This window comes from Lissotriton vulgaris, chromosome 5 (genome assembly GCF_964263255.1).
Source record: "Lissotriton vulgaris chromosome 5, aLisVul1.2, whole genome shotgun sequence".
Taxonomy (NCBI): Eukaryota; Metazoa; Chordata; class Amphibia; order Caudata; family Salamandridae; genus Lissotriton; species Lissotriton vulgaris.
In genome coordinates, this window is record NC_141693.1 from 1,465,401,157 (window position 1) to 1,465,425,331 (window position 24,175).

The 24,175-nt window shown below is 47.2% G+C and overlaps 2 protein-coding genes across 8 annotated transcripts in view; one reads left to right on the top strand and one right to left on the bottom strand.

Moving 5' to 3' along the window:
* The window catches only part of SRGAP2 (SLIT-ROBO Rho GTPase activating protein 2), a 539,260-nt gene extending 521,372 nt beyond the window's left edge, over positions 1-17,888 (bottom strand). The window contains exons 1-2 of the mRNA XM_086923416.1: positions 17,770-17,888; positions 13,492-13,903 (exon numbers count right to left, since the gene is read on the bottom strand). Coding sequence (XP_086779542.1) covers positions 13,492-13,558 — 67 coding nt within the window. The 5' untranslated portion in view covers positions 13,559-13,903; positions 17,770-17,888. The remainder of the gene's footprint in view (positions 1-13,491; positions 13,904-17,769) is intronic.
* A 193-nt stretch (positions 17,889-18,081) lies between these two features.
* The window catches only part of RUMY1 (regulator of UNG2 and MKLN1 interacting yippee protein 1), a 107,570-nt gene continuing 101,476 nt past the window's right edge, over positions 18,082-24,175 (top strand). For 2 of the 7 annotated variants that reach the window (XM_086923418.1, XM_086923419.1), the window contains exon 1: positions 19,127-19,203. In XM_086923418.1, coding sequence (XP_086779544.1) covers positions 19,188-19,203 — 16 coding nt within the window. In that variant the 5' untranslated portion in view covers positions 19,127-19,187. Of the gene's footprint in view, positions 18,163-18,818; positions 18,969-19,126; positions 19,204-24,175 lie in introns of those variants that run through there. The other 5 variants (XR_015296018.1, XM_086923422.1, XM_086923421.1 and 2 more) reach the window with 5 other exon arrangements.

Consider the following 24,175-nt stretch of genomic DNA (forward strand, 5'->3'; position numbering starts at 1 on the left):
GGGGTCCCTTTCCTCTAAATTCCTGCAAAACAAGGACCTTTACGCATTTGAAAAGGCTTTTGATCCTATATACCCCGTTCTCACTAGAAAGTTATTTCTCCAGTGGAGATACGGCACACTGCCTTTGCGCTCCTTTTCTAGTACCTGGTCGCAAGTCCCTTCCACCAAGTACTGTCCCCTTTGTGTTGACAAAGAGGAAAATGACTTGCATGTGATTTTTTTCTGCCCAGCATACATGGCAGCCAGAAAGTACTGGCTGCTGCCTTTGATCAAGAACTTGGGTGGCAGGGAATACATGCCTATGTATAGGATTCTAAAATGTGATGTTTCCGGCCCAATTGTCTTTGCGCTTGCCAAATTTTTTACAAATGTGTGGTATACACGTAATCGTCTTTTAAAAGATGCGGGGTAGACTGTTGAATTCCTTTATTTTTAACAGTGTTAATAATGTTTGATGTGGATTTTAAATCATGTACTGATGTTTTATCAAATCTGATACAATTATGTGATTTTTAAATTTATGTGTATCTTTTATGACCAAATGGTCGAAATAAAGATTGAAAATGAAAAAAATGATTGAGGACAGTGTACACCGGAAGAGCAATGGACCAGTGACCACCCAGAGCAAACAAACTATCGTCCTTGGTACATCCTTTCATACATATAAAACCTCAGTAAAGATCTCAAGGATAAAACACAATCTACCTTCACAGTGAACTATGCAAACCACATGTTAACTAAGCATTGAAAGAACTTGGTATTATTCTCTCACAACCAAATGCCAAATAACAGACAATTGATTGAGGGCTTCCCATGTGTAGAAAAGGACGTACTGACAAAAAAGCAATATGATTCATGGAAATAGCTATTAGCACTAAGCACATGCAAAGAACAAAACAGAGAACAAAACAGTTTTGGATATGGAAAAACAGGAGCTGATGAAGCAATGCTGAAACATTCAGAGCATAAGTGAGATGTCTGAGCAGAAAGTTTGCATCTACATAGTTCCAGCCTCAACTGGACAAACTGAATACTATACTATAAATCCATTCGGAACCACCATTTGGTAGGAGCTTGGACAGACCAACGATTTGATGTAAGAGTCCCATTCCAAGTGGTTGTCTAATAGAGGGAATAACAAGGGATGGGTTTCTGCAAATGAACAGTATCTCTGCTGGTCAAAGGAGGTTGGTAAAAGCTTGCAATGTGCGCAAGAAAACCCTATTGGCTTGATTTAGGTTAGTTTTTTTTCGTTGGTTAATATGCTTTACGCTGGGCCAATACTCTTCTGATACCATCAATACTTGCCCGCACGATGAGCACTCTAGTGAAACTTTCCAGCATTTTGTTTTCTTTTGTCAATTCTATATGCCGTTCACAAGGAGATTTTTATTACCATTGCTGCACAGACACAAATTCGCTAAGTGCAAGGCTGCTCTATTCTTTTTATTACAACTGTACGATCGAGATACAGGTTACCTAGTTGCCAATTTTCTGAAGTGCACTTTAGCCCTCAGAAGGAGCACAATGATTAAAATTTTTATTGTACAGAGAGCTATACGTTTTAGGGATTGCTAGCTCTGTCGTATGACGTCATTTCTGAACTAATGCACTTTATTTTTTCTATAGTGCCTGTTAGGGGTTGTAACCTTATTTGATGAACAGATTGTTATTCTTGTATTGATTTTTAGACTTTTTATCTCTTTATATGTGGTCACTAATGAATGTTATCATAGATGTGTTTTTAAACATTCTTCTCTGGCGTAACTGTGACCACACTGGCACGCTTACACACATACTGTGGGCTTGTCCCCTCTTGGCTTCTTATTGGGAGGAGGTTCTTGGTGAGGTGGACAAATGTTTTGAGATAGAGCTGCCACGGTTCCCTGCATATGTCCTACTGGGGTTGCCGAATGGGTTGATGTACCCCCTCAGGTCTAGAAGGGGCAGACAGATTGCGATAGCCTTAGGGTCAGCGGTGCAAAACATTCTCATACACTGGCGCTCCACCACGCTTCCCACTGTTGTCGGCTGGCTGCATAGATTGTGGCATGTCCTTGGCATGGAAAAGATGTCCTTGGTGGCACTGGGGGATACAGAGGCTTTCGAGGAGCTGTGGGCGCCTTTCAATAGCTTGTTGTGTTCTGAGTTCAGGGAGATCACCTGCCCCAGGTATCTTAGGTTGCTACGATTGACACCGCCGCCGGATCTGCCTGTCTGACTGGTCGGAGTTGGCGTTGAGTAGCGGAGTCGACCAGAGGGTCGCTATGAGGGGAGAGCCTGAGGTCATTGGCACAGTACAGGGGGTGGGTTGGGGTGTGGTAGTTGGGGGTTTTGTAGGTTGTGGAGCAGGGTTGTTTCCCCACCCTTCCCCCCCCCTCTTTTCCCCCTCTATTCCCCCCCTTCCCTCCTCTTCTTCCCCCCTCTTCCCCCCCCCCCTCCTTTTTCGTCCTTGACCACAGGCGCACAAGCTGTGTATCTATGCCAGAAGAAGCCTATTGCCGGGACTGAACTGCTTTGATGTATCTCATATACTGTATGCATTTACAGTGTGGCACCTGTGGATTTTCTTTTCTTGCCCTGTTGTTTGCTTCTTTACCCTGCTTCAATAAAATACTTTAAACCCAAACATTCTTCTCTTATTTTTTCAATTTTCAATGGTTTCTTTTTCTGTATCTTTTAAGATCTACTCTTGGTTGATCGATTAAAGATTAGACTGATTGGCTTGCAAGTGTCCCAAACAGGTTGACGAGCTTTATGACCTTCAGCATTTACCCCAAGATTGCTGCTCCTGCTGTTAAACACAATCAGGTGAGCCTAGCTGTTACATTATCATTCAGATGATGAAATGTAATTAGGATTTCCGGTGCAGCCCATCTTGAACCAAACATAAGATAAGGTGTCTTAGTTGTGTCTGCTCTGCATCCAGGGTATTTTGTGTTCCCAGGTTTGTGCAACTAGGTTGGCATTATGAGTGCTACTTGAAGGGAGGGTGTGTTCCCGCAAGTCCCAGTCACAACTGATTTCTCAGAAAGAGTACATTAGTAAGGTGTCCAGTGCGGGGGAGAAGGAGGTGGGGGGTGTTAGCAATAAGCCTCAAAGGAGGCAACAGCTGATTCAAACAGCCTTCTTGAAAATAGGAGGGACCACCAAAATATGTAAAGTGCACCAGAACAGATGATCACTAATAAGAGCTTACTTTTAATCTAATGCTTAAAGAAAAAATGAAACCGTGTTGTCTTATAAATGACGGCCACTGTTACTGAAATCCGTGCCACTACTAAACCATTTCTGAAAGATAAACAACTTTGTCAGTCTTTCCAGGATAAAAAAACTGGGGCCCACATGATTCAGACAAATTCTGGGATAGACGCATTACTCTCTGAACTACGGCATAGACTGGCAAACGACAGTGCATTTCCAAAAGCGACAGAGTGTAATTTTTGAATAGTGGATGCATGAGGGGATGCTTGAGGGGCTGGATAGTGCCTCCGAGAAACAACCGTGGGGGCATTCCCAACAGCCCTGGAGCCAGCTGGATTCTTGCGGGATACACGGTAGATGACACAGGAAGAATCCCAGCCTCCCCACCACACAGGCACCACTTATTTCCTCCAGAGAGTACATCTTGCCAGGGGCGCTACCTCAAAGCTGTACAAAAGAAGAGCAAATATTATGAAACATAGCAAATATTTAGAATGGTAATGAGCCTACTTCAGTCATATTTGACGCGTTGAAGGCCTCCCAACTCCTTCACTTTAGGAATGTGCCTGCGGGGATGTGACGAGGGAATCATGCTACGAAAAGGAACAGCAAGCAATAGCCGCATGCCATCTTACTTCGGGTAAATGTAAATGTAAATGTAATGGGCATTTATAGAGCGCTGCTACCACTCCAAGGAGTATCTTGGCGCTTACACAACCCAGGTGGGAGAGTTGGATAGGGAAAGAAGTCCAGGTTTCTTAAACACAGCCACTACACTAGGGTTCTACACAGAGTGTCAGACATGGAGAAAATCCAAGTTTTCAATGCCTTCCTAAAAGGGGCTTCTTGGGAGAAAGACCGCAAGGAAAGGGGGAGTTTGTTCCAGGCCTTGGTTCCTAGTACAAATGTGCAGATCCGCAACTAAGTCACACATTGGCACATAGACACGACGCTGTGATCAGTGTGTCTTCCTCTCTTTCAACTGGCCAACACGAAAAAGAAGTAGGACTAATGCACACACGGTGTGGCATCCAACTGGTCTTCAACACCATAACCTCGTCTATGTGAACTAAGTAAGTCTGTTGCATAGAAGGCATGGTATCCACTGCGGTCACTACAAGTATCAGTCTGCTGAAATATTTGGCATTTCTATTTGGCAGCTACTCCTTCAATCTTAAGTCCTCTCTGTTCCACCCAAAGCATCCAGAGATGGCCCTTGAAATGCATGACAAGCTATACAAATCAAATACGCGTGATTGGATAGCTGTGAAAGGACACTCTTTACCCTAGATCTGATTGCAATTGAATGACTGGCATTAAAGAACAATGATTGTGCTGCTTCAAAACCATTAAATGGTACGCAGTGGTCATTCCACCACATACACCCCAGACCTGTTTCTAAGAAAACGTGTGGCAAGAACTTTAAATTCATAACCTGATAGCTAATTTGCACAATCAGGGGCAAACATCAAACCTTCCGATAGTGCACAGGCCCATTCAAGATTATCAAAGTTCAGCGTTGGGTACAAATGGATGCTGCATGGTAGAAACAAATGGAATTTAAGAAAGGGAATTAAAACTATTACATTTAGAATAAATCGGGCTGAAAGTTACATACACACATTGAAGAGCCCAGTTGGCTGTCCTTGCAATCACAGCTCCATATGTACACCTGCCCATCATCTTGGCCACATTGGGTGATTTTTACATCATGAAGAGGCCTACATCACCTGCTTCAGCATTGTAGTTCCTTCTAGAGCCTATCTGGCTTTCTCCTAATAGACTAATTACTCCAAATCTAGGAATATGCCACTTGCACTAATACAATTCACTGAAGATTTTCCCTCAAAACTAGCATAACCTCCATATCCTGATGAAGGCCTCTAGAAATTAATTCTGCATACATGATACATTGTGTATATGGGTCATTTGGAGTATGCATGGTTATAAAAGTAGATATATAACTAACATGGGAATCTGAATAAGAGCGATCTTTGGAGCGTAGGGAGAGTGTGAAGTTGTAAGCAAACGCTAACTCTTCTACAGGAAAGGTCTGCAAGTAAGTCATAACGAAGTAAACAGATTAAGACAAATAATGACAGAATGTGCTGCAAAGAAGGACCACCAACCCATCTAGTCTCCTATTAAGTGCCTACTTTTGGCATAGAAACCGGGCTGTAGATGTAGTAAGTGTTTACTTCATGTGGATGCTTTTCTAGAATGCATACCAAAGCCATGTCTGGTTTCCAGAGTTCCATACAATTAGCAGAATTGACAGACCATCTTATATTTGGGCATAGTTTACAAATTAGCAGCACAGTACAAATATTTCAGCTTTGTTAATGTAGCAGCAACAAACAAAAGTATAAAGGAATGATGGGGGCTGGCTAAGTAGGGACACCCTATAGTCTACACAGATCACACAGTGCAGTGCATATGTTCAATTCCCATATCAATTTTAAATTAAAGTCATGATCATCCTTCCCCAAAAAAAAATTGATTTATTCTAGACGTTCAACATTACACGTTCTCAGGCATAGTATGATCCAGCTATTACCTACGGTGTACCACACTGACAAGCCAGACAATCCATCCTTAAAGCCCAGGCTAAGCGGTCCACCCATTACCCAGGGCAGCTATCCTACCTTCATACCAGGCACTCCACAATTGGCCCAGGCCAGGCGCACCACTGCTGTCAAATGGAACCACGTGTATTCACTAGGTTTCCAGGTTTCTCTCCAACTTCCTCTCGCTGTTGAACTCCTTTACTTTGCATATTAAGGAGCTTTGTTCTTTGCACGAGGCAGTTTTAGTTAGATTTTAATGGTGCCAGGCATTCAGATTCTTAGCTCATTTTGCAAATGTGTGGACATGCAACCACACAAGTCATGTATTCAGGATAGAATTGGGTCAATTCCAACACCAGCCACAGATCACTGGCAGAAACGTGGAGATACCAGCAACTAGAATACAGAGGAACTCTGAGGCTGTTTCAATCAATTGATGACCAAACCTGAATTAAGATCTCTCTGCAGGTAGACCTCACACACTTTTTCTCCACACGCACTCTGTAAACTTTAATTAGTTGTTGCTGGTTGGTGTGTGGCTACATGTTACTTGGCAACATGCCCCTATTCCCCATAAAACAAACAGATTTGTGGGACAAATCGCGCATGTGGCGGAAGCGTGGGGGTACAAGCTGTCCTCCGGTGTTACACTACTGACTAGAGCTGTGCTCTTATAGTGTTTTTAACAGTGCTTTAATAGTGTTTTTTATACTGGCTCGTAGCGTGTCCTGACACTTACGCACAGTAGATCAATGGATACAAAGTGCGTGGGTGCAGTGCTGCTTGTGTGGGGAGTGTTTTAGTGTCGTGTGTAAATAACAGAGGGGGGATAGCCACGCCCCCTCACCAATTCCGAACGCTGCGGAGAAGGTGAGACCTTCTATCAATCAGTCATTGGTCAAGCTCAACTGGAAACTACAGATGCAGCTCTTTAGCCGTGTGTCTTATTGTGCATAGTGCCTCGTTCATGCACAATGCCAGATGAGGCTCAGTATAATGGTGAAGAGATTGCGTGTTGGAAAGGCCAACAAACGAGTAAGGGATAAACGTATGACAGAACACAGACTGTGTAGGTCATTAACCACTGAACTGAAGAGTAATCATTTAAGACAGACGGTCGACTCGTTAGTATTTAAACCCAAATAATTAGTGTGCCCTTTATGTCTACCTGTTAGTGAGCTGTGAAAGAAAGTGTTTTTTTTTTCCCTTCAGATAATGTCATGAATTGAGGTCTCATCTACCTGGCAGCTTAGGGTGAACCATACTAATAAGTTAGTGGTCTTTGCACTCACTCATTGCTTACCACACAGTGGAGAAGTGTGGCTCACTGGTTAGAGGAGGCAGACCTGGAAGCAGAGGTCAGCCCAGGACCAGGGTTCAATTCCCGGCTCGGCGGGGTCTTGAGTCCTAAAATGTCCTTGGACTCGACAATTCTCGCTCCGGTGCCTACTCGATTCACGGGTTCACACTCTGTGACTCTGGGCAATAACTTGCTTAATCTCCACAACGGCCCCTCGCGGCGGGATGCCTGGCTTTCACCTTGTGGATACCCTGCCGGGGTTATCTCACAGGGGAATACCAGGACGGGTTCCCTAAGCAAGCGCTTAGAGACCGGTTGGTGATTTGCGCTATATAAATTCTTGTACATTTACATTTACCATTGACTGGCTTTATTGTCACTTTAATTTGCTTCTTTCTTGTTCAGTAACTTGCCAACCTCTTCAAACGTTTGTCCCTCCTCTCCTAGAGCATAACCTTTTCAGGATGGTTTAGGTTGCCTGACTTGTGAAAATTCTCAAATTTAGGGAACTACTTTCTTCTATTTCTTTTTGCATACCATGAGGGTTCATGTGTTTTATAGCTCTCTACCTCAAGTACCGGTTTCCGCCGCCAAACACCTGCCCTCGCCTCACGTGCTCCGTTTTGCTCCCTTTCCAAGCTCGTCCACTGACTCCAACTCTGCCAGGTTTTTTTTCCATTACATTTTTGGGTACATTCACCAGCCCCTTCAAAGTGCCTCTATCTTCCCCTTGCCCCCTCCCAGCCCCCATTGCTTCCCCACCCGATTCTCCTCTTTTGCTCCCCGAACCACTCAGTCCAACATATTCTTTTATTATTTGTATTTTTTTCTATTTTTTTCCAGTAGCACATAGCAGTTGTGGCTGCTCGAAAGGACAAAAAAGTGCTTTGGTACTACTAAAATTATTTTTTTAATTTAGAATTCCAAATGGTGTCTGCCATTTTGAATCAGTAATTAAATAATGCTCTGAATGTCATTCCCAAGGCCCATGCATGTGCGCGTAGGAAATTATGCTGCTGCCAGTAGCAGATTCTGAAAAGGTATTATTCGCTTTAGTTCTGTGACAAGATCCTTCGACTAAAGATGGCTTTAGAAAGGGTGGCATGAACTGTAGACAAGCTACAGAGGAACCACCATGCCATCAGAGAGGGGTGCCTCTAGGACACAAGAGACTTGCTTACATAGCTACGAGTTAGAAAGGGTCATCTAACATTCAAGCACTCTCGATCTCCCAAACGCCAACATGACGTGCTTTAACAAACGTAATAAAAATACAGACGCTATTGGTCGCCAGTGAACTCAGGGTGGTGGACAGAGGCGAACTGGAAACTTAAGTCAGACCAGGCAAACAACATATGTTCAAACCAGTCCCAAGCTGCAGGAGACCATGACTAGAATATAAAGCAATGGAGATGTCATGGTTGGGTCTCTACAACCTATGGTGCTCTGAAAGCAGCCCCCAGGAAAACGTGAAAGTTGCAGAACGATTATTCTAGTCCTGGTGCAGAAAAAGTGCAGGGTGTCCTCGATTGTTTTCTTCTTACAGGGGTTGAAGTGCAACTCACTTTCACTACAATGAACAGAACTGAGGCACACAGACAGCGAGACAACAATGGCACAAGTACAGAGTGTGATGAACTTATAGCACTTGGACAATCTGTGGACCTGAGGCACAAGGATGGACAATGCAAGGAGCCTGTGGCACATGGACAGAGTGTAGTGAACTAATTCTGAGGACCAGTGGTACATGGGCAGACTGTGTGGGGAGCTTGTGGCTCAAGGACCGAGTATGGGGAGCTTAAAACACAGAGAGCTTGAAGAGCTGGAAGAACATGGACAGACAACGTGAGCAGCTTCAAGTACATTAGCGGTGTCAAACATTGAACCAAACAGGCTGGAACCAAGTCAGATTTTATCAACATCCAGATGATACACTTACATACAACTGATCCAAACGGGAGTCATTTACAGTCTGCAATTAAACTTAAACATTTGGCATTTGTAGAGGCATATAGTCTGTCTTTTACACTTTATCACCCAACACATTACTATGACCTGCGCCCTATATCGCAATAACTGCACCTCAGTGGTTATCACGCACAACATACAAACACTTCCCACATGGCAGGCCCCAAAAAATTCCTTCCAACCACACACCCTCCACGGTGTGGCGCGTTACTCGTGTAGGCAAGTGATTCAGCACTCCATGTAGCAGTAGTAAGCAGTATAGAAACGCTACAGTCCAAAATATAGATTTGCACCAACATTGAAGACCTCAGACTCCAATGTTTACCTCTTTTAAGTGCCTCAGAGTGATTAAGGTCACAGTATGCCCTGTATGAATGGTGTACTCAGTTCACTACATCACTTCATGCTATACAGAGACAGACATCACTAGCTTAAGAGGTGGACACTATATATAAGAAATATGCATCTCAATATAGCCAGCAGAGACCCAGTTAAAAATCCCACTTCAAGGCAGACGGGTAGCCCTTTTCAACGTGTACTTCTCCGGAGGTTATAAAAGCCAATTTTTAATGTCTTCTAGACTTCTAGTGCACAGACGGATTAAAAGGCATCTGCTGTCAGCCATAGGGCACACAGAAAGGAAGATTAAGGAGATTTATAACAAATTCAACGACCCATACCCGAGACCCTCTCACTCTAATCGCTGCAATCGCTGCACACGACACCAGACCCCAGCAGACCCTGATCAGTTGGACTCTCCTCACCACTGACGACACCCTCAATATCATGAAGAGCATCCACTCAGGATCACCCTCGGATCCCTGCCAGCACCACATCTTCTGTATCAAACAACATCTCATGGGTATTGTTTCAGGGGGCAATTACACATATGTGTAATGACACAATTACTTAAAAGTGATTTAATCGCAACACACTCCCGAACTCTGCCACAGCATCAACTGCTCCATCAACTCCACCACATTCCCGAAGACTGGAACAACACAGAGCTCAGCACCCTGCTGAAGAAACCCTCTGCCGACCCGAAGGACCTCAAGAACTTCAGACCCATCTCTCTGCTCCCCTTTCCAGCCAAGGTAAGAAGGCAATCAACGCCCAACTTTCAGAGTTCATCGGGGCGAACCACATCCTGGACCGCTCTCAATCCGGCTTCAGAAGAATTCACAGTATGGAGGACTCTCTCCTCGCTGCCACAGACTACGTCTGCACCCTCCTTGACCGAGGCGAAACCTCAGCCCTCATCCTCCTGGACCTCTTAGCCACCTTTGGCACCATCTCCCACTGCACCCTATGCACATGACTCCACGTCTGCGAAAATGCCCTGATATGGAACACAGTCAGGCTACCACTGTTCCACTCAGAACCCACAGAAGTCAGCTGCACTCTCTTCAACACCCACATGGCCCTGCTCGCAGCCCTCGATAGGAAGCACAGACTCAACATAGTCTCCTACGTCGACGACACCCAGCTGAACCTCTCCCTCACCAACGAACCTACAGTCACCAAGAGCAACTTCCAAGACAGGATGAAGGCTGTCGCCACCTGGATGAAGGACAGTTGCCTCAGGCTAAACTCAAAGAAGACCTAAGTCTTCACACTAGGCTCCACGCCCTCCGTTTGGGACGACTCATGGCCTCCATTTGGGACGACTCCTGGTGGTCCACAGATTTTGGACCTCTGCCCACACGGACAGACCACGCACAAAATCTGGGCATCATCTTGGATTCCTCGCTCACCATGAATCGCCAGATCAATGCGGTCTCATCATCCCACTTCGACATGCTACACCTGCTCTGAAAGATCTTCAAGTGGATTCCCACCGAGTCCAGAAAGGTCACCCACACACATCAGCAGCAGACAACTACGGCAAAGGACTCTATGCCAGCATCACCCAGAAACTCCTCAAGAAACTGCAAAGCATCCAGAACGCCTCGGCCAGACTTATCCTCCACATCCTCTGCCGCATCTTCAGCCACCTGAGAGACCTATGCTGGCTCCCAGTCAACAAAAGAATCACATCAAGCTCCTCACACATGCCTACAAAGCCCTACAGAACCTGCATACCTCAACCATCGCCTTTCGTTCCACGCACCCACCAGAGACCTCGGCTTCGCCTGACTGGTCCTGGCCGCCATTCCACGTATCTGCAAGACCACGGCTGGGGGAAAAACCTTCTCCTACCTAGCAGCAAAGACCTGGAACACCCTGCATCTCCCCTTAGGCAATCACTGTCACTGCCCCAATTCAGGAAGGACCTCAAGACATGGCTCATCAACTGAACCACAGTGCCTTGCAACAGATCGCTTTTCCCCCTCCCTCCCCCAGCACCTTGAGACACTTACAGCAGAATAGTTGCGAGTTACAAGCCACTTGAATGATTGAAACAGCAGATCTCTACCTCCATGCCACCAAATGCCTATTATGCCTAGTGCCAAGCATGTGACCTGGCAAGGCTAGCAACGCCTACTACGTACAAGCATGCACCACCTGACCTTAGAAGGCATGAAGTACAGCACAACTGGCCTGATGGTTAGTCCTCACATTTCAGAACTGGAGGAAGGCACTTTTCCATAAGCTCATTGTCATACCAAAATGTATACCTGTGCCTAGATGCCTGTAGGGTAAGGTTACTACACTAGACCAATGCATGCCCTGAACTACATGTCTGCATGCATACGCTCAGCAGTTGATACCGTAGCTATCTAAAAAGTTTAGATTTGTACAGCGCGTACTGCCTTTTGTACAGTTTTGTAGAACTTTCAGACTCTGGAAACCCTAAGTAGTAATGCATGCAAATTCTTGAATTCCTCTAAACCACATGTTCTCGATGTAATCCATCCCACTGTGTCACTTCTTTGTCCATAACCAACATGGACCAACTGTATGCAATTCAATCATGGTCTCGACCTGAAAGGAACAATTCAGCCAGGAAGAACTACTAAACCACACCCCCTGCTTAGGGGCTCAAAAGCAACCCCTTACTTGGCCTCATTGGGAGCATGCGGTCTATGGCACAGTGAGCATCTGATACCTGGCCACAATGGATGCACGATAGGCACAACCTACATAAAAATGTTAACAGCACCTAGACATTTGTAAATATTCTTGATATTAGTGCAGAGTCAAATTCTACACGATTGGGTGTTGGGCAGAAAATAGAAGGGGGTTGCAGGGAGGAAAAAAAAAAAAAACGTTCGCCAAAAAACACAAACTAAGATCACATGTGCAGTCAAAGATTTTGACCTTTGTATATAAAACGGTTCTAATTTCCAAAACTATTCCTCTGGAAGCTGGACATCCCGACCTCCTTCTGCTGTGCGACTAACAAAAGTGTGTCGCGGTGCAATGATGCTCCAGTTAGAATAAACGATTTAGGATCCTGCTAGCCCCTACCCTTTGTGAAAGGCAAACACATACATTACAGCCGAATCCCCAGTGGTGTTTCTGTATGTGATAGACATATCTTGTATATACTCCAACACACCTTGAACAAGCCTGAAGGATAGTGACCTTTATTAAAATAACAGACCTGAGTCAAGAGAAGGAGTCCACCTCTTATTCCCAACAAGGGTCCCATTTTTAAAGAGACAGGACTCCCAACAAACAAATGCAATCTGATAAATCGTATTAGCGTTTCTTAATTCAGTTCTTTGGTGTGTACCAGCTGTTTACTGGTTAAGTCCAGGCACGAGAAGAGGCGATAAAAAAAAAAACATGCATAACGTGCAAGTTCGTCTTAATCAAGATCCTGCAGTAATGCATGCCAGGCCAGGGGCCGCTGACGTGATTCCTAGCTCAATAATCCTCAATAAAATGAGAAGCAATAAGAGACATGCCTCGCCTGCAGGATGAATATGCATGCTGCGCTCCTGGCCTAGATACAGACAGCATGTCCTATCATGCTCCCTGCAGGAGGCACCTGTCAAGCCGCCTCCCAGCAAACAGGCTGCTCAGCTTGAGGACGTCACATTTAAAAACGCCTCGCCCCAAAAAAAGAAACAAAAGCACGGTGGTTATTGGTAAGGCATGCCAGGACCTATCCATTAATACAACAAAATGTCACTGAAAAAAGACAAACAAATGAACATGTTTTGGATTCGCAAAGCACACAATGCACCCTTTCGTATACGCCCAAAGATAAGGCAAAGCATAGTTGTAACATGCAAAAAAACAGCACTGCAGCTTCTTAAAACAGCACACACTGGCTGCAGCCACCACCAAATACATGACTAGATGCAGCGAAACCTGCAAAGCAAACAGAATGCATGACAGAAAAAAACGTAAGGAGCACCGCACCCCCACTCCCCGCAAGCTTCTAAATAGGGGCAATACACTAGTATTCTACACAGGGGGGTCTTACAATGACCAGAGTTGGGGCTGCCTGGACCCCAGGAAAGATGCACAAGCAAAGAAGAGCACAGCCCCGGCGCCTACCTTTGACTTGGGCGTCATACTCTGCCAGGATTTCCTTGTCCTTCTTGAACCTGGCTGGAGACGTCATGTTTACAGCGTTGTCAGAATAGGCAATCCGTTTCCTGACGATGTCCTCCAAAAACAGGCAAAGGTGGGAAAAAAGACTCCGCGCCGGCGATCCTGGGTGTTTCCCTTGGTTTTATCTCCCCCAGATGGAGCCGTCGGCGCAGGGGGCTTGGAGAGAACGACGCAGCTGTTCGCGGAGCTGGAAGCAGGCAGCGCGTCCCTGCGCTAGACCCGGGGCTTCTCCTGCAGCACTCCTACCCCGAGCACTGGTCTTGCCCCTCAGAGGGGGTAGGTACCCCACGCAGCCGCATACATCCTCATGTCCGCTCCCCGGTGAGGTGCAGGGCGCAGTCCGGTGCAGAGGAAGCTGCAGGAAAAAAAGGGAAAAAAGGCTCAGCGAGGCTCCCCCTCTGTCTGAAACAAAGAAAAGTGACATTCGCTAAAGTGTTCGGATACAGGGTTACTATGAGGCGGCATAAAACTGCAGCATAGCACACAGCGCCAAGAAGTGTCAGTAACAGACGGAGAAACAGTGACGTAACCGTAAGCATCAGTAGGCTCAGAAGTAGAAAGATAAAATCACAGTTACAATTGGTCGTATCCGTGCATTCCAATACACACGCATACTTACACAATATTTTGTTTTGTCCAAAAAACATAAACGTGATCTTCCAGAGGTGCTACTTTCATCACACGCACTTGTATTACACAAAAAATAGCGCTACAAGGTAACTGCAAAATGACAATCCTGGCTATAGAAAGCACCTAAAAAAGGGAACTATAATAAAAAAAAAGTGCAGCTTTCAAGGCCTCGTAGATCCAGGGCTCGTCCGTTCTGGACTGGACAGTAAACTGTCCAGAATATGAACTGTGTCAATAATAGAGGGGTCACATCTGAACAAAACAAATGTACCTTTGGGTGGGTTCCAGGGTACTCCCACCTTGTTCACACTTTTCTACCTTTTGTGTCCAGGGTATACATGTATGTTATTAGTGATTTATAGGGCACAGTGGATACCTATGAGGGTGTCCTGGCGCTAGCAACAGACATGTCTTACTGCGCGGAAACCCTCCACAGCAAGTTAAAGAGCATAAAGACAAGTCTTGAAAGATTTCCTAAATGGCCGAAGTTCCACGACGCATGCACACATTCCGTGTTGGCGGTCCTATGACTGGCGCCTCTGTAACTAAAACCTTGAAAACAGCATGCATTGTCTCTCGCACAAGAAAGGCCAGAGCTAAAAATACACGAAAACAATTCATGTGCAACACCCAAGCCAGGAATCCGGCACATGTTCTGTCGGCACTTGGAGAAAGCGGAGCACAAAGCTTAGAGGCCAGATTCTTTGCGCAAAACGTGGTGTTTAATGGTTTAGTTGTGTCATCCCACCACTGCCCCCTCAAAAACATCAAAGTTGGTCTGCAGCCAGAGCGAGGAAGCCCCTCAGCTGAGCCCTTGAGCCCCGAGCGGCTCCCAGCATGGGCACAGAGCCAGCTTACTACTTTTTCAATTTTTTTTTCTGTTTTTGTTGCACGCTTCTCCTTGGCAGGGGAGCGAGGAGGGGGGAGGGGCTGAGCTGTAAATCCACACTCGCTGCGAGTCACTGGGTCTTAGACATCAAAGGGTAGGGTGGTCAGAGGCAGGAAATGGATATTAAGGGGACAGAAAGAGTGGAGTGAATTTCTAAAAACACAATGGCAGACTGTGCAGTTCGGCAAACCATTGGAGAGAACAGCTCGCTGAGGCTGGTCCGTGTGAGGTAAAGGACAGTGCGCGGGGACACTGCGGGCCCGCTTCAACCTATTATTTGAGAGGGAGCTGACCAGAGCAAGCAGCACTGCCGGATGAGAGGCACGCATCTTGCCATTTCTTTGAGAGACAGGGACATTATAGCCGCCCACTGCATGCAATATAGGGAATAGCGTTACTGAAAGGCAGTTGCACCCCCTTGCCCCGCCCCTTCACAACAGCGACCTTCCTCCGGCTCCCTGCTATGGATGTTTTAAGTCAGACCTGCATTTCAACAACGAGCAGGGCTCTTATTTAATAAGTAACTCGCTCAGTTGTAGCCTGCAGCTGCCGCCCTTCACACACAGAGCTCGTCACTCCTGCAGCCATTTCACGCAGACATGCACACTGATTCAGATCTTTAGGTACACAACTTGCACATTCCTACAGTCGATTGTAAGCACCATTGCACATCCGTTTCCACAGCCCTTTGCCCAAAGTCAAGACGACAGGTATAGCCATGTCCAACCGAGTTGCGCACTCCTACAGCCTTTTGCACACATGTTTTGAGCCCTTTAAGTACACTTATTAACATTTCTTAAGCCCCTTACACACACTTATAATAATCTATTAATTAACCTTTTACTCAAAAATACATGCACTTCTACATTGTTTCACACACCTTAGTCCTGAATCGCGTACCCCTAGCCATTTGCTCACACATGCACATCTAAGCCACCACCTCCCCGTAGGTATATACACATGCTCTTTACTTTTAAACAGTGGCAGCTTGTACACCGGCATACATACCACCCTCCCCATACATACCATTCTCCCTTAACCCACCTTTCTTGTTTTCGATCGCAGCTTTTCTCCCCTACATTACTTACGTTTCTGTAAAACCTCAGTTCTTGCCCCCCCCCACACCCTTCCTTCCCGATGTCCCATCTCCCACACTCCGCGCACCCATCAATCATGTACCATCCACACCCGCCATCCATGCCCCTCCTACGCACGCACATCCTTCATCCCTGCTGCCAAGGCATTCCATCACACAGCAAGGAGCAGCACTAGGACCTCTCGGGTGGTGCAGGACCCCTCTGAAAACCCCCGAGCACAGGAATGATGTACCCCTCTGCACTGCCCCCGACTACAGAAGAAACAGACAACGTATACTTTCTCACACAGCACAGTGTTGCCTCAGGGTTCCTAACAGCAACAAAAATGAATGCTGTACCAGAGTCCTTTGCACAGGATAAGCTCGTGGACACAATGTATCTCCTAGTATGGCACGTACAGACCCCAAGTAACAGGGCTCACTGCTTCCCATAAGCACCCCACTGACACACAATGGAGGCACGAGCACTAATCAGCTCCAAGACAGTACATTGATATTTGTGCACAACACCCTCTGTTAACCGTGTTCCCCACATTTTATATATGCTGTGGTCTCTTAGCACATGCCCAGAAGTCCTGTCCCGAATGTACACACAGGCACCACACTGGTCGTTGTGCAGCACTCATCCGTTAGGTTACAAGCTTACAACAGTTCGCCACCATGTACTGTATGTACAGATCACTCGCCTCCGCAGCTGCCCTCCTTTCTGTAAGTGAGGTGTCAGTGTCGGCTACTCCAACACTTTCCCTGAATTTACCACGCAAAAAAAGCCACGGTGGTACACAGCCTATGGGTGACACCATGTACACGCACATACAGGGCTACGTTCTACATATGTTTGCATACAATACCCTCACAGTTTAACTGTTCTTCTAGATGTATGCTACATTAAATCGTGGTGTGCACGAAGACCCCTGCTTACACTGTATGCGGCTAACTGCTATACGCATTGTCAGCGTCACACACTTTTAACCAACTTCCTTCCCCAATTACAGATTTCGTTTTATAAGTTACATAAAGCACCTTATTCGTAGACACCATGTGTAGCTACCATCTACCTCTTGTATGGTGCATGCAGCTCCCCCCACCGACGTTCAATGAAGTTTCAATTTTCGACCATGGACAATTCTTCTGCCTGTCCCTGTACATATTACACCGCAGCCACGCATTGCCCAGCCTCATCTTCTATGCCGATACCAAGTGCACACACCCCACTCACGAGTAGCCGTATATTGCACATAGGCGCCAACTCTTTTCCCGGTTAGAAACGGAATTGTGCATGCACCCCTGCAGAGAACCATCTCCTCCCTAATCACGCGCGTCTCTCTCACACTACGCTGAGCTTCCACCTCCTTGCCCATGCACACTTAACATGCAGTCCCCCGAACACACCACCCTATGCACAGTACAGCCCCACGCATATTGCACGTAGCCCACTGTACAGACCCCCGGCTAAATATCACATGTAGTCAGTCTCAAGCACACTGAACTGAGTAACCTCACCCTGGCCCCAATACACATGTCCACTATACCCTGCACAAAACACCGGTGGTTCTCTGTCCACCGCAAAGCGCCCCCTTAATCGCATTACATGAATGCCCTGTACCTTGCTCTCCTCCTGGTTTCTGGCTCCTCCTGGCCTCCCTTCTCACTTTACCTCAACTTGGGCTTCACCCAGAAAAGAGCAGATTTCCAAACTTCTATTTTTTTCCCCACTCCCAAATCGAAGAGTCTCTGTCCCCGCCCCATTTCAAAGCTTCTGACCAATAGAGACAGCTTCTCAAGGCAAGTGACACACACTACGGCCATTCACGAAAGAAGGCGTAACCCTCTTCCTTGTAGAAACTCCAATTGGAAACGGGGGAAGTCCTCAGGCATGCTGGAGTCGGTGTGGTCAAAAGAAGGGCGGTACCTGAGAGGGAGGTCTGGCAGCCTTTTAGGACCAATCAGGAGGATGAAGGCGCGGCACGTCGATAACAATGGGGCTGCCTACACAGCGGTGAGTAGGCTGCCATATTTGAACTGTATCTGGTTCCATTGAATGTACCACTGACAAAAGTCTAAAGCGTGTTATTTAGCCAATAACGCGCACACGTTTTCATAATGAACCGTAATTTGATATACGTGTTAGCTATTATTAAAGGCGTAGATGCGTTCCTTAAGTTACGTGCCGTTATTTTTTTATTGCTGTTATTTCCTCCATTTTGTGCAGTTGTATATAGCGCGAACTCGACCCGATGGTTTCGGAGCGCTTTACATGTTCACAAGTTGCATTTACAGGCGGACATATTAATATTAGTGGTATATTTTGGATTCGCTTAAGGGCATACACCACGCGCCAAATTTGGAAGCAATACCTTCAAAGTCATAAACCTGTAATTGCTACTTCAAACATGTTGGGCTATTTATAAGGCGCTATTTTGAATGAAGCACCCACTCCAAAAAAAAATATCTCAACATCTCTGAATGGTTCGCTAACCAACTCTATAAGTGAGACAGGTCTTTTTAAATCGCTTTGCTACGAATTCAATCTATTCTGTATTGTTTTCTTCATACCTACTGTTGCACTTAGCTAAAGATTCTTGTTTCGAGATAGTTGTCAATACCAAACCAGGACCCCTCCCAGTCCTCTTTTGATGTCAACATTCGGTCCTTATAGAATGTGGCTGTAAAACAATGCAGAGGCGGACCAATGAGGAGGCGTCGCGCGCTGCCCTAGTCCGCCAATGAACATGCTGACATTTAGATTCAAAATAACCGGAAAAGAAGGGGCAAGATTAGAGTGACACTGACAGATGTGAAGAGGTGTGTATAGTTTGTGCGGAGCGAGACATTGATGCATATACTAGGAAGAATCATTTTTTTTTTGAAAAGTGAAGGTCCGTCACAGTTGGCTGAGGGACGTGAAGTAGAGTGGGGGGCAGATGTCACAGAGAGGTTGAGTTTAAAAACGTGTTATAAAAGGGCCATTGGTCGATGTGAAGAGGTGATACAAGGTTAACATGTGAGGGGCGTCGAAAGGAGATGACTACTCTGAAACGTGAGTAGTGTGGGGTGGGAAGTGGAAACATTTACAGATGCGAACGGTGAGAGGCGAGCAGCTGGGCAGATGAGGGCTCAGGAGGAGCGGGCCGTGGGAGAGCAGTGTTCTGTGTCGGAGGAAAGTGTGTGAAAGGGGTGTAGTGAGCAGCACTGACAAATGTGAGGAATGTAGAAGAAAAAGTAACGTACACAGAGTGTGGCGGAGAGAAGTAAAGGCGTCCCACATATGTAAGGAGCGTGGTGAGAGAAAGGGGCTTAAGACGTATAGAGGAAAGTGAAGCGGTGAGGGAGACTGGCAGAGGTGAGAGTGGAGGGGTGGGGATTGGACAGATGCGAGCAGTGAGAGGAGGTGATCGATGACAGTTGGGCTGGGAGAGGGCAAGTTATGCTGACTGTTGTGGCTACTATGGAAGGCACAGAGAACATAAGACCTATATGTTTACCGTATGCGAGGAGTGTGGAGGGGCCGAGTGACTGACATGTGAACACAGTGTAGGGTGAGGTATGAAAGTGACACATTTGGGGAGTCCAGAAGGGAAGTGTTGGTTATAGAAGCAAAGATTGTGGCGAGGAAAACTGAAAGATGTGAGAAATGTGGCCGGATAGATAAAGGGGTGTGTGCAAGTATGCAAAGACTGTGAGGAGAGGGAACAAGCAATTGCTATGAAAATGGGGGTAGGAAAAGCACACTAACATGGCCGAGGAGTGAGAAGAGCAGAGGGACACCAATGGTTATGAGGGGTGTGGCAAGGAAAAAAGTCCCACAGGTGAAAGGAGAATCGGAAGAATTGGTGGCAAATGACAGATGATTTGTGCAGAGGGTGCGAGGAAATGGCTAGGGGAAATGGTATGTCCATCGTTAGGAAATGAAAATGTATGGAAGTGAGGTGTATTTGTGACATTTGTTGGGAGAGGAGAAGGATATTCCGAGAAGTGACGTGAGTGTGAAGGTTAGTTTTAGCTTGTTTCATTAAGTTGTGGTTTTGCCATCATGGCATCGTACATTAGACAGTCAGTGAGGGTAGTGCTGCCAGGGTGGAAGGGACAGAGTAGGCAGCGAAACAGACTTGAAAGGAGGGAGAACGTGGACCGACAACTGGATTTTCACATAGCTCTTCAAACCCGACTGCTGCTATATTGCGCTATAAATAGCAGGTGTTACTGTTAGAAGTAAATATTTCATTTACTGACCATGGAAGGTTAAAGGCAGAGACGGCCATGCCAGCTACTACCTCAGACAAGGAATTAAAGGACCACAATGATTTGGGGCTGGGGCTGGCCTAGATGGGGAGCACCAGGGAGCCGGGTGCCTGGATGGCAGGGTAGATGGGCCTTAGACTCAGAATCTGCTGTGTCTCCCTTTAGGAAGGAACACTTTGGTGTAGTAAAAGTCTTGAAGTTGATTTATTAGTTTTAGAATGAAGATAAAGTGAAGAGTCCACGAAGACCAGGCAGGAGTCGCTGGAAACTCTGCTGTCCAGTCTGAAAGTCTGAATTGAAATAGTCAGTCAAGTCAAGTCAAAGGATTTATATAGCGCACTACATACCCAGAGGGTCTCAAGGCGCTTAAGGAGGGGTAGGGAATTACTTGTCAAATATCCACGTTTTAAGTTGCTTTCTGAATGCTAGGTGGTTCTGGGTAAGGCGAAGGTAAGTGGGAAGTGAGTTCCAGGTTTTAGCTGCCAGGTAGGAGAAGGATCTACCTCCCATGGTGGTCTTGTTGATGCGAGGTACAGTGGCAAGGGCTTGGTTGGAAGAACGAAGCTGGCGGGAGGGGGTGTAGAAGGACAGTCGTGTGTTGAGGCATTTTGGTCCGATTTCGTAGAGTGCTTTGTGTGCGTGGGTTAGGAGCCGGAAAGTGATCCTCTTATTGACGGGAAGCCAGTGGAGGTTTTTCAGGTGACCAGAGATATGTTCTTTACGCGGGATGTCTAATATGAGCCTGGCTGAGGCGTTTTGGATTCGTTGGAGTTTTTTCTGGAGTTTAGCGGTAGTCCCGGCGTAGAGGTTGTTTCCATAGTCCAGTCGGCTCGTGACCAGAGCGTGGGTGACCGTTTTCCTAGTTTCGGTGGGGATCCAACGAAATGTTTTTTTGAGCATGCGAAGAATGTTGAAGCAGGATGAGGAGACGGCGTTGACTTGTCTGTTCATTGAAAGTGAGGAATCCAGGATGACGCCCAGGTTCCGTGCGTGGTCTGTCGGGATGGGTGCTTTTCCAAGGGCTTCTGGCCACCAAGAGTCGTCCCATGCGGAGGGGGAGGTACCTAAGATGAGGACTTCTGTTTTATCAGAGTTCAGTTTCAGACGGCTGAGTTTCATCCATTCGGCTACTTCTTTCATTCCTTCGTGTAGGTTAGTTTTGGCGGTGCTAGGGTCATTGGTGAGTGATAGGATCAGTTGAGTGTCATCCGCGTAGGAGATGATGTTGAGGTTGTGTTGGCGGGCGATGGCCGCGAGGGAGCTCATGTATACGTTGAAAAGGGTGGGGCTGAGTGAAGATCCTTGTGGTACGCCGCAGATGACTTCAGTGGCCTCTGACTTGAATGGTGGGAGGCAGACTTTCTGCGTTCTTCCGGTGAGGAACGAGGTGATCCATTCCAGTGCTTTTCCTTGGATTCCGATGTTTCTGAGGCGCTGTAGAAGGGTGCTATGGCAGACTGTGTCAAAGGCTGCGGGGAGGTCGAGGAGGATGAGGGCGACTGTGTCTCCATTGTCCAGTAGAGTTCGAATGTCGTCTGTTGCTGCGATGAGGGCGGTCTCAGTGCTGTGTTTTGCTCGGAAGCCGGACTGTGAGGAGTCGAGGGATTTGTTGGCTTCGAGGAAGGCGGCGAGCTGGTTGTTGACAGCTTTCTCGATGACTTTGGCCGGGAATGGAAGGAGCGAGATGGGGCGGTAATTTTTGAGTTCGGTGGGGTCCGCTGTGGGTTTTTTCAGAAGGGGGCTGAGTTCAGCGTGTTTCCAGCTTTCCGGGAGGGTGGCGGATTTGAAGGAGCAGTTGATGACGTCTCGGAGGTGCGGTGCTATGATGGAGTCTGCTTTGTTGAAGATGTGGTGAGGGCATGGGTCTGTGGGGGATCCTGAGTGGATGGAGTTCATCAGGCGGATGGTGTCCTCAGTGGAGATTGTGTTCCAGTCATTAAGGATGTTTGAGGGGGGTGAAGGTCCAGCAGATGGTTGGGTGGGTTGGTCTCCGGGTTGTTTGTCGAAGCTGTTGTGGATGTCTGCAATTTTGTTGTGGAAGAATGAGGCTAGGGAGGTGCAGAGGGCTTGAGAGGGGGTGATGTCGTTAGAGTTGGCCGAGGGATTGGTAAATTCCTTGATGATGTAGAAAAGTTCCTTGCTGTTGTGGGCGTTGTTATCTAGTCGTTCCTTGAAGGCGGTTTTCTTGGCCTTTCGGATCAGTTGATGGTGTATGCGGGTGGCGTCTTTGAAGGCGTCCTTGGTGCTGGTGGTTGGGTCTTTTTTCCAGGCTTTCTCAAGGGAGCGGCAGAGTTTCTTGGATTTCTTAAGATCATCGTTGAACCATGAGGCCTTCTTGCTGCCAAGTTTGCTTTGTCGTTTTTTCAGTGGTGCTAGGATGTCGGCGCTGTTGGATAGCCATAGGGTGAGGTTGGTGGCGGCTTGGTCGGGGTTTGAGGAGTGGGCTGGGGGGTTTAGAAGAAGCGATGAGGAGATCTGGTCGATGGTGATTTTGTTCCAGTTTCTTTGCAGAGTTGGTTGGGGGTGGTTGTTGTGTTTGGGCTTGTTGTAGGTAAAGTGAACGCAGCTGTGGTCAGTCCAAAGGAGATTCGTGGTGTGGCTGAAGGAGACATGATTGCTGGAGGTGAAGTTATGGTCGAGAGTGTGACCTGCGATGTGGGTGGGGGAAGTGACCAGTTGTTTAAGTCCGAGGTTGGCGAGGTTGTCCAGCAGGGTGGTGGAGTTGCGGTCGTTGTTCTTTTCAAGGTGAAAGTTGAGGTCTCCCAGAAGGATGTAATCTTTGGAGGGGAGCGCGTGTGGAGTGATGAAGTCCGTGATGTCCTCACTAAATTGAGCGCGGGGTCCTGGAGGCCTGTAAAGGAGGGTGCCTCTGAGTGTGGTCTTGGGGTCGATGTGGATCTGGAAGTGAAGGTGTTCAGAGTTGGCGAGGTTGACGTCAGAGCTGGTTGAGATTTGGATGGATTTCTTATGGACGATAGCGATTCCTCCTCCTGTGTGGCCGGTACGATCCTTGCGTATGATCTTATAATCTTCTGGGATGGCAATGGTGATGTCTGGGGCGGAGGAGGCGTTCATCCATGTTTCAGTAAGGAAGGCGACGTCCGGAGAGATGGTGTCTAGTAGATTCCATAGGTCAATGGCGTGTCTGTGGACCGATCGGGTGTTGAGCAAGATGCATTGTAGGTGGTTGGTGTCGGGAATCTGAGGTGTGATCGTAGCGGAGTGGTTGACGGTGCAGAAGAATTTGCAGGAGTAGCATGAGAAAGGTCCATGGGTGTGTCCAGGAGCGGCTTGGACGCAGTTGGGGGGACGGCCGGGGTTAAGGGCTGGGAGGGAGGAGGCATCGTAGGTAATGCGGGGGGGGTGGACATTACGAGGACCAGGGGGTCTGGCGCTGGGCGCGGTCCAGGCGCGGACGGGCGTAGACGGGCTTACCTTTGGCGCGACTGGGGCGCGTGGACGCTGCGCGTGGGGGCATTGGCCATAAATGGATGGTGGAGAGGGCGGAGCGTGGGAGGGTCAGCAGCTGGGAGGCGGTAGCGGGGAGGAGGGGCTGGGAACAACAACAGCAAACAAAATGGAGTTCTAAGGGGAGGCGAGGCAGGGGCAGCAAATCGCCTGAGACACCGAAAAGTAGAATAATTATATTTTAAGTTGCTGGCAGAAGTAAGCAAACACAGCTAATTGCAAAGCAGGGCGGGCGGCGCTACAATTACATGCGCTATGAGCCGGTCAATTACCATGCGGGGACAGCGTTATAGTGAGCAGCT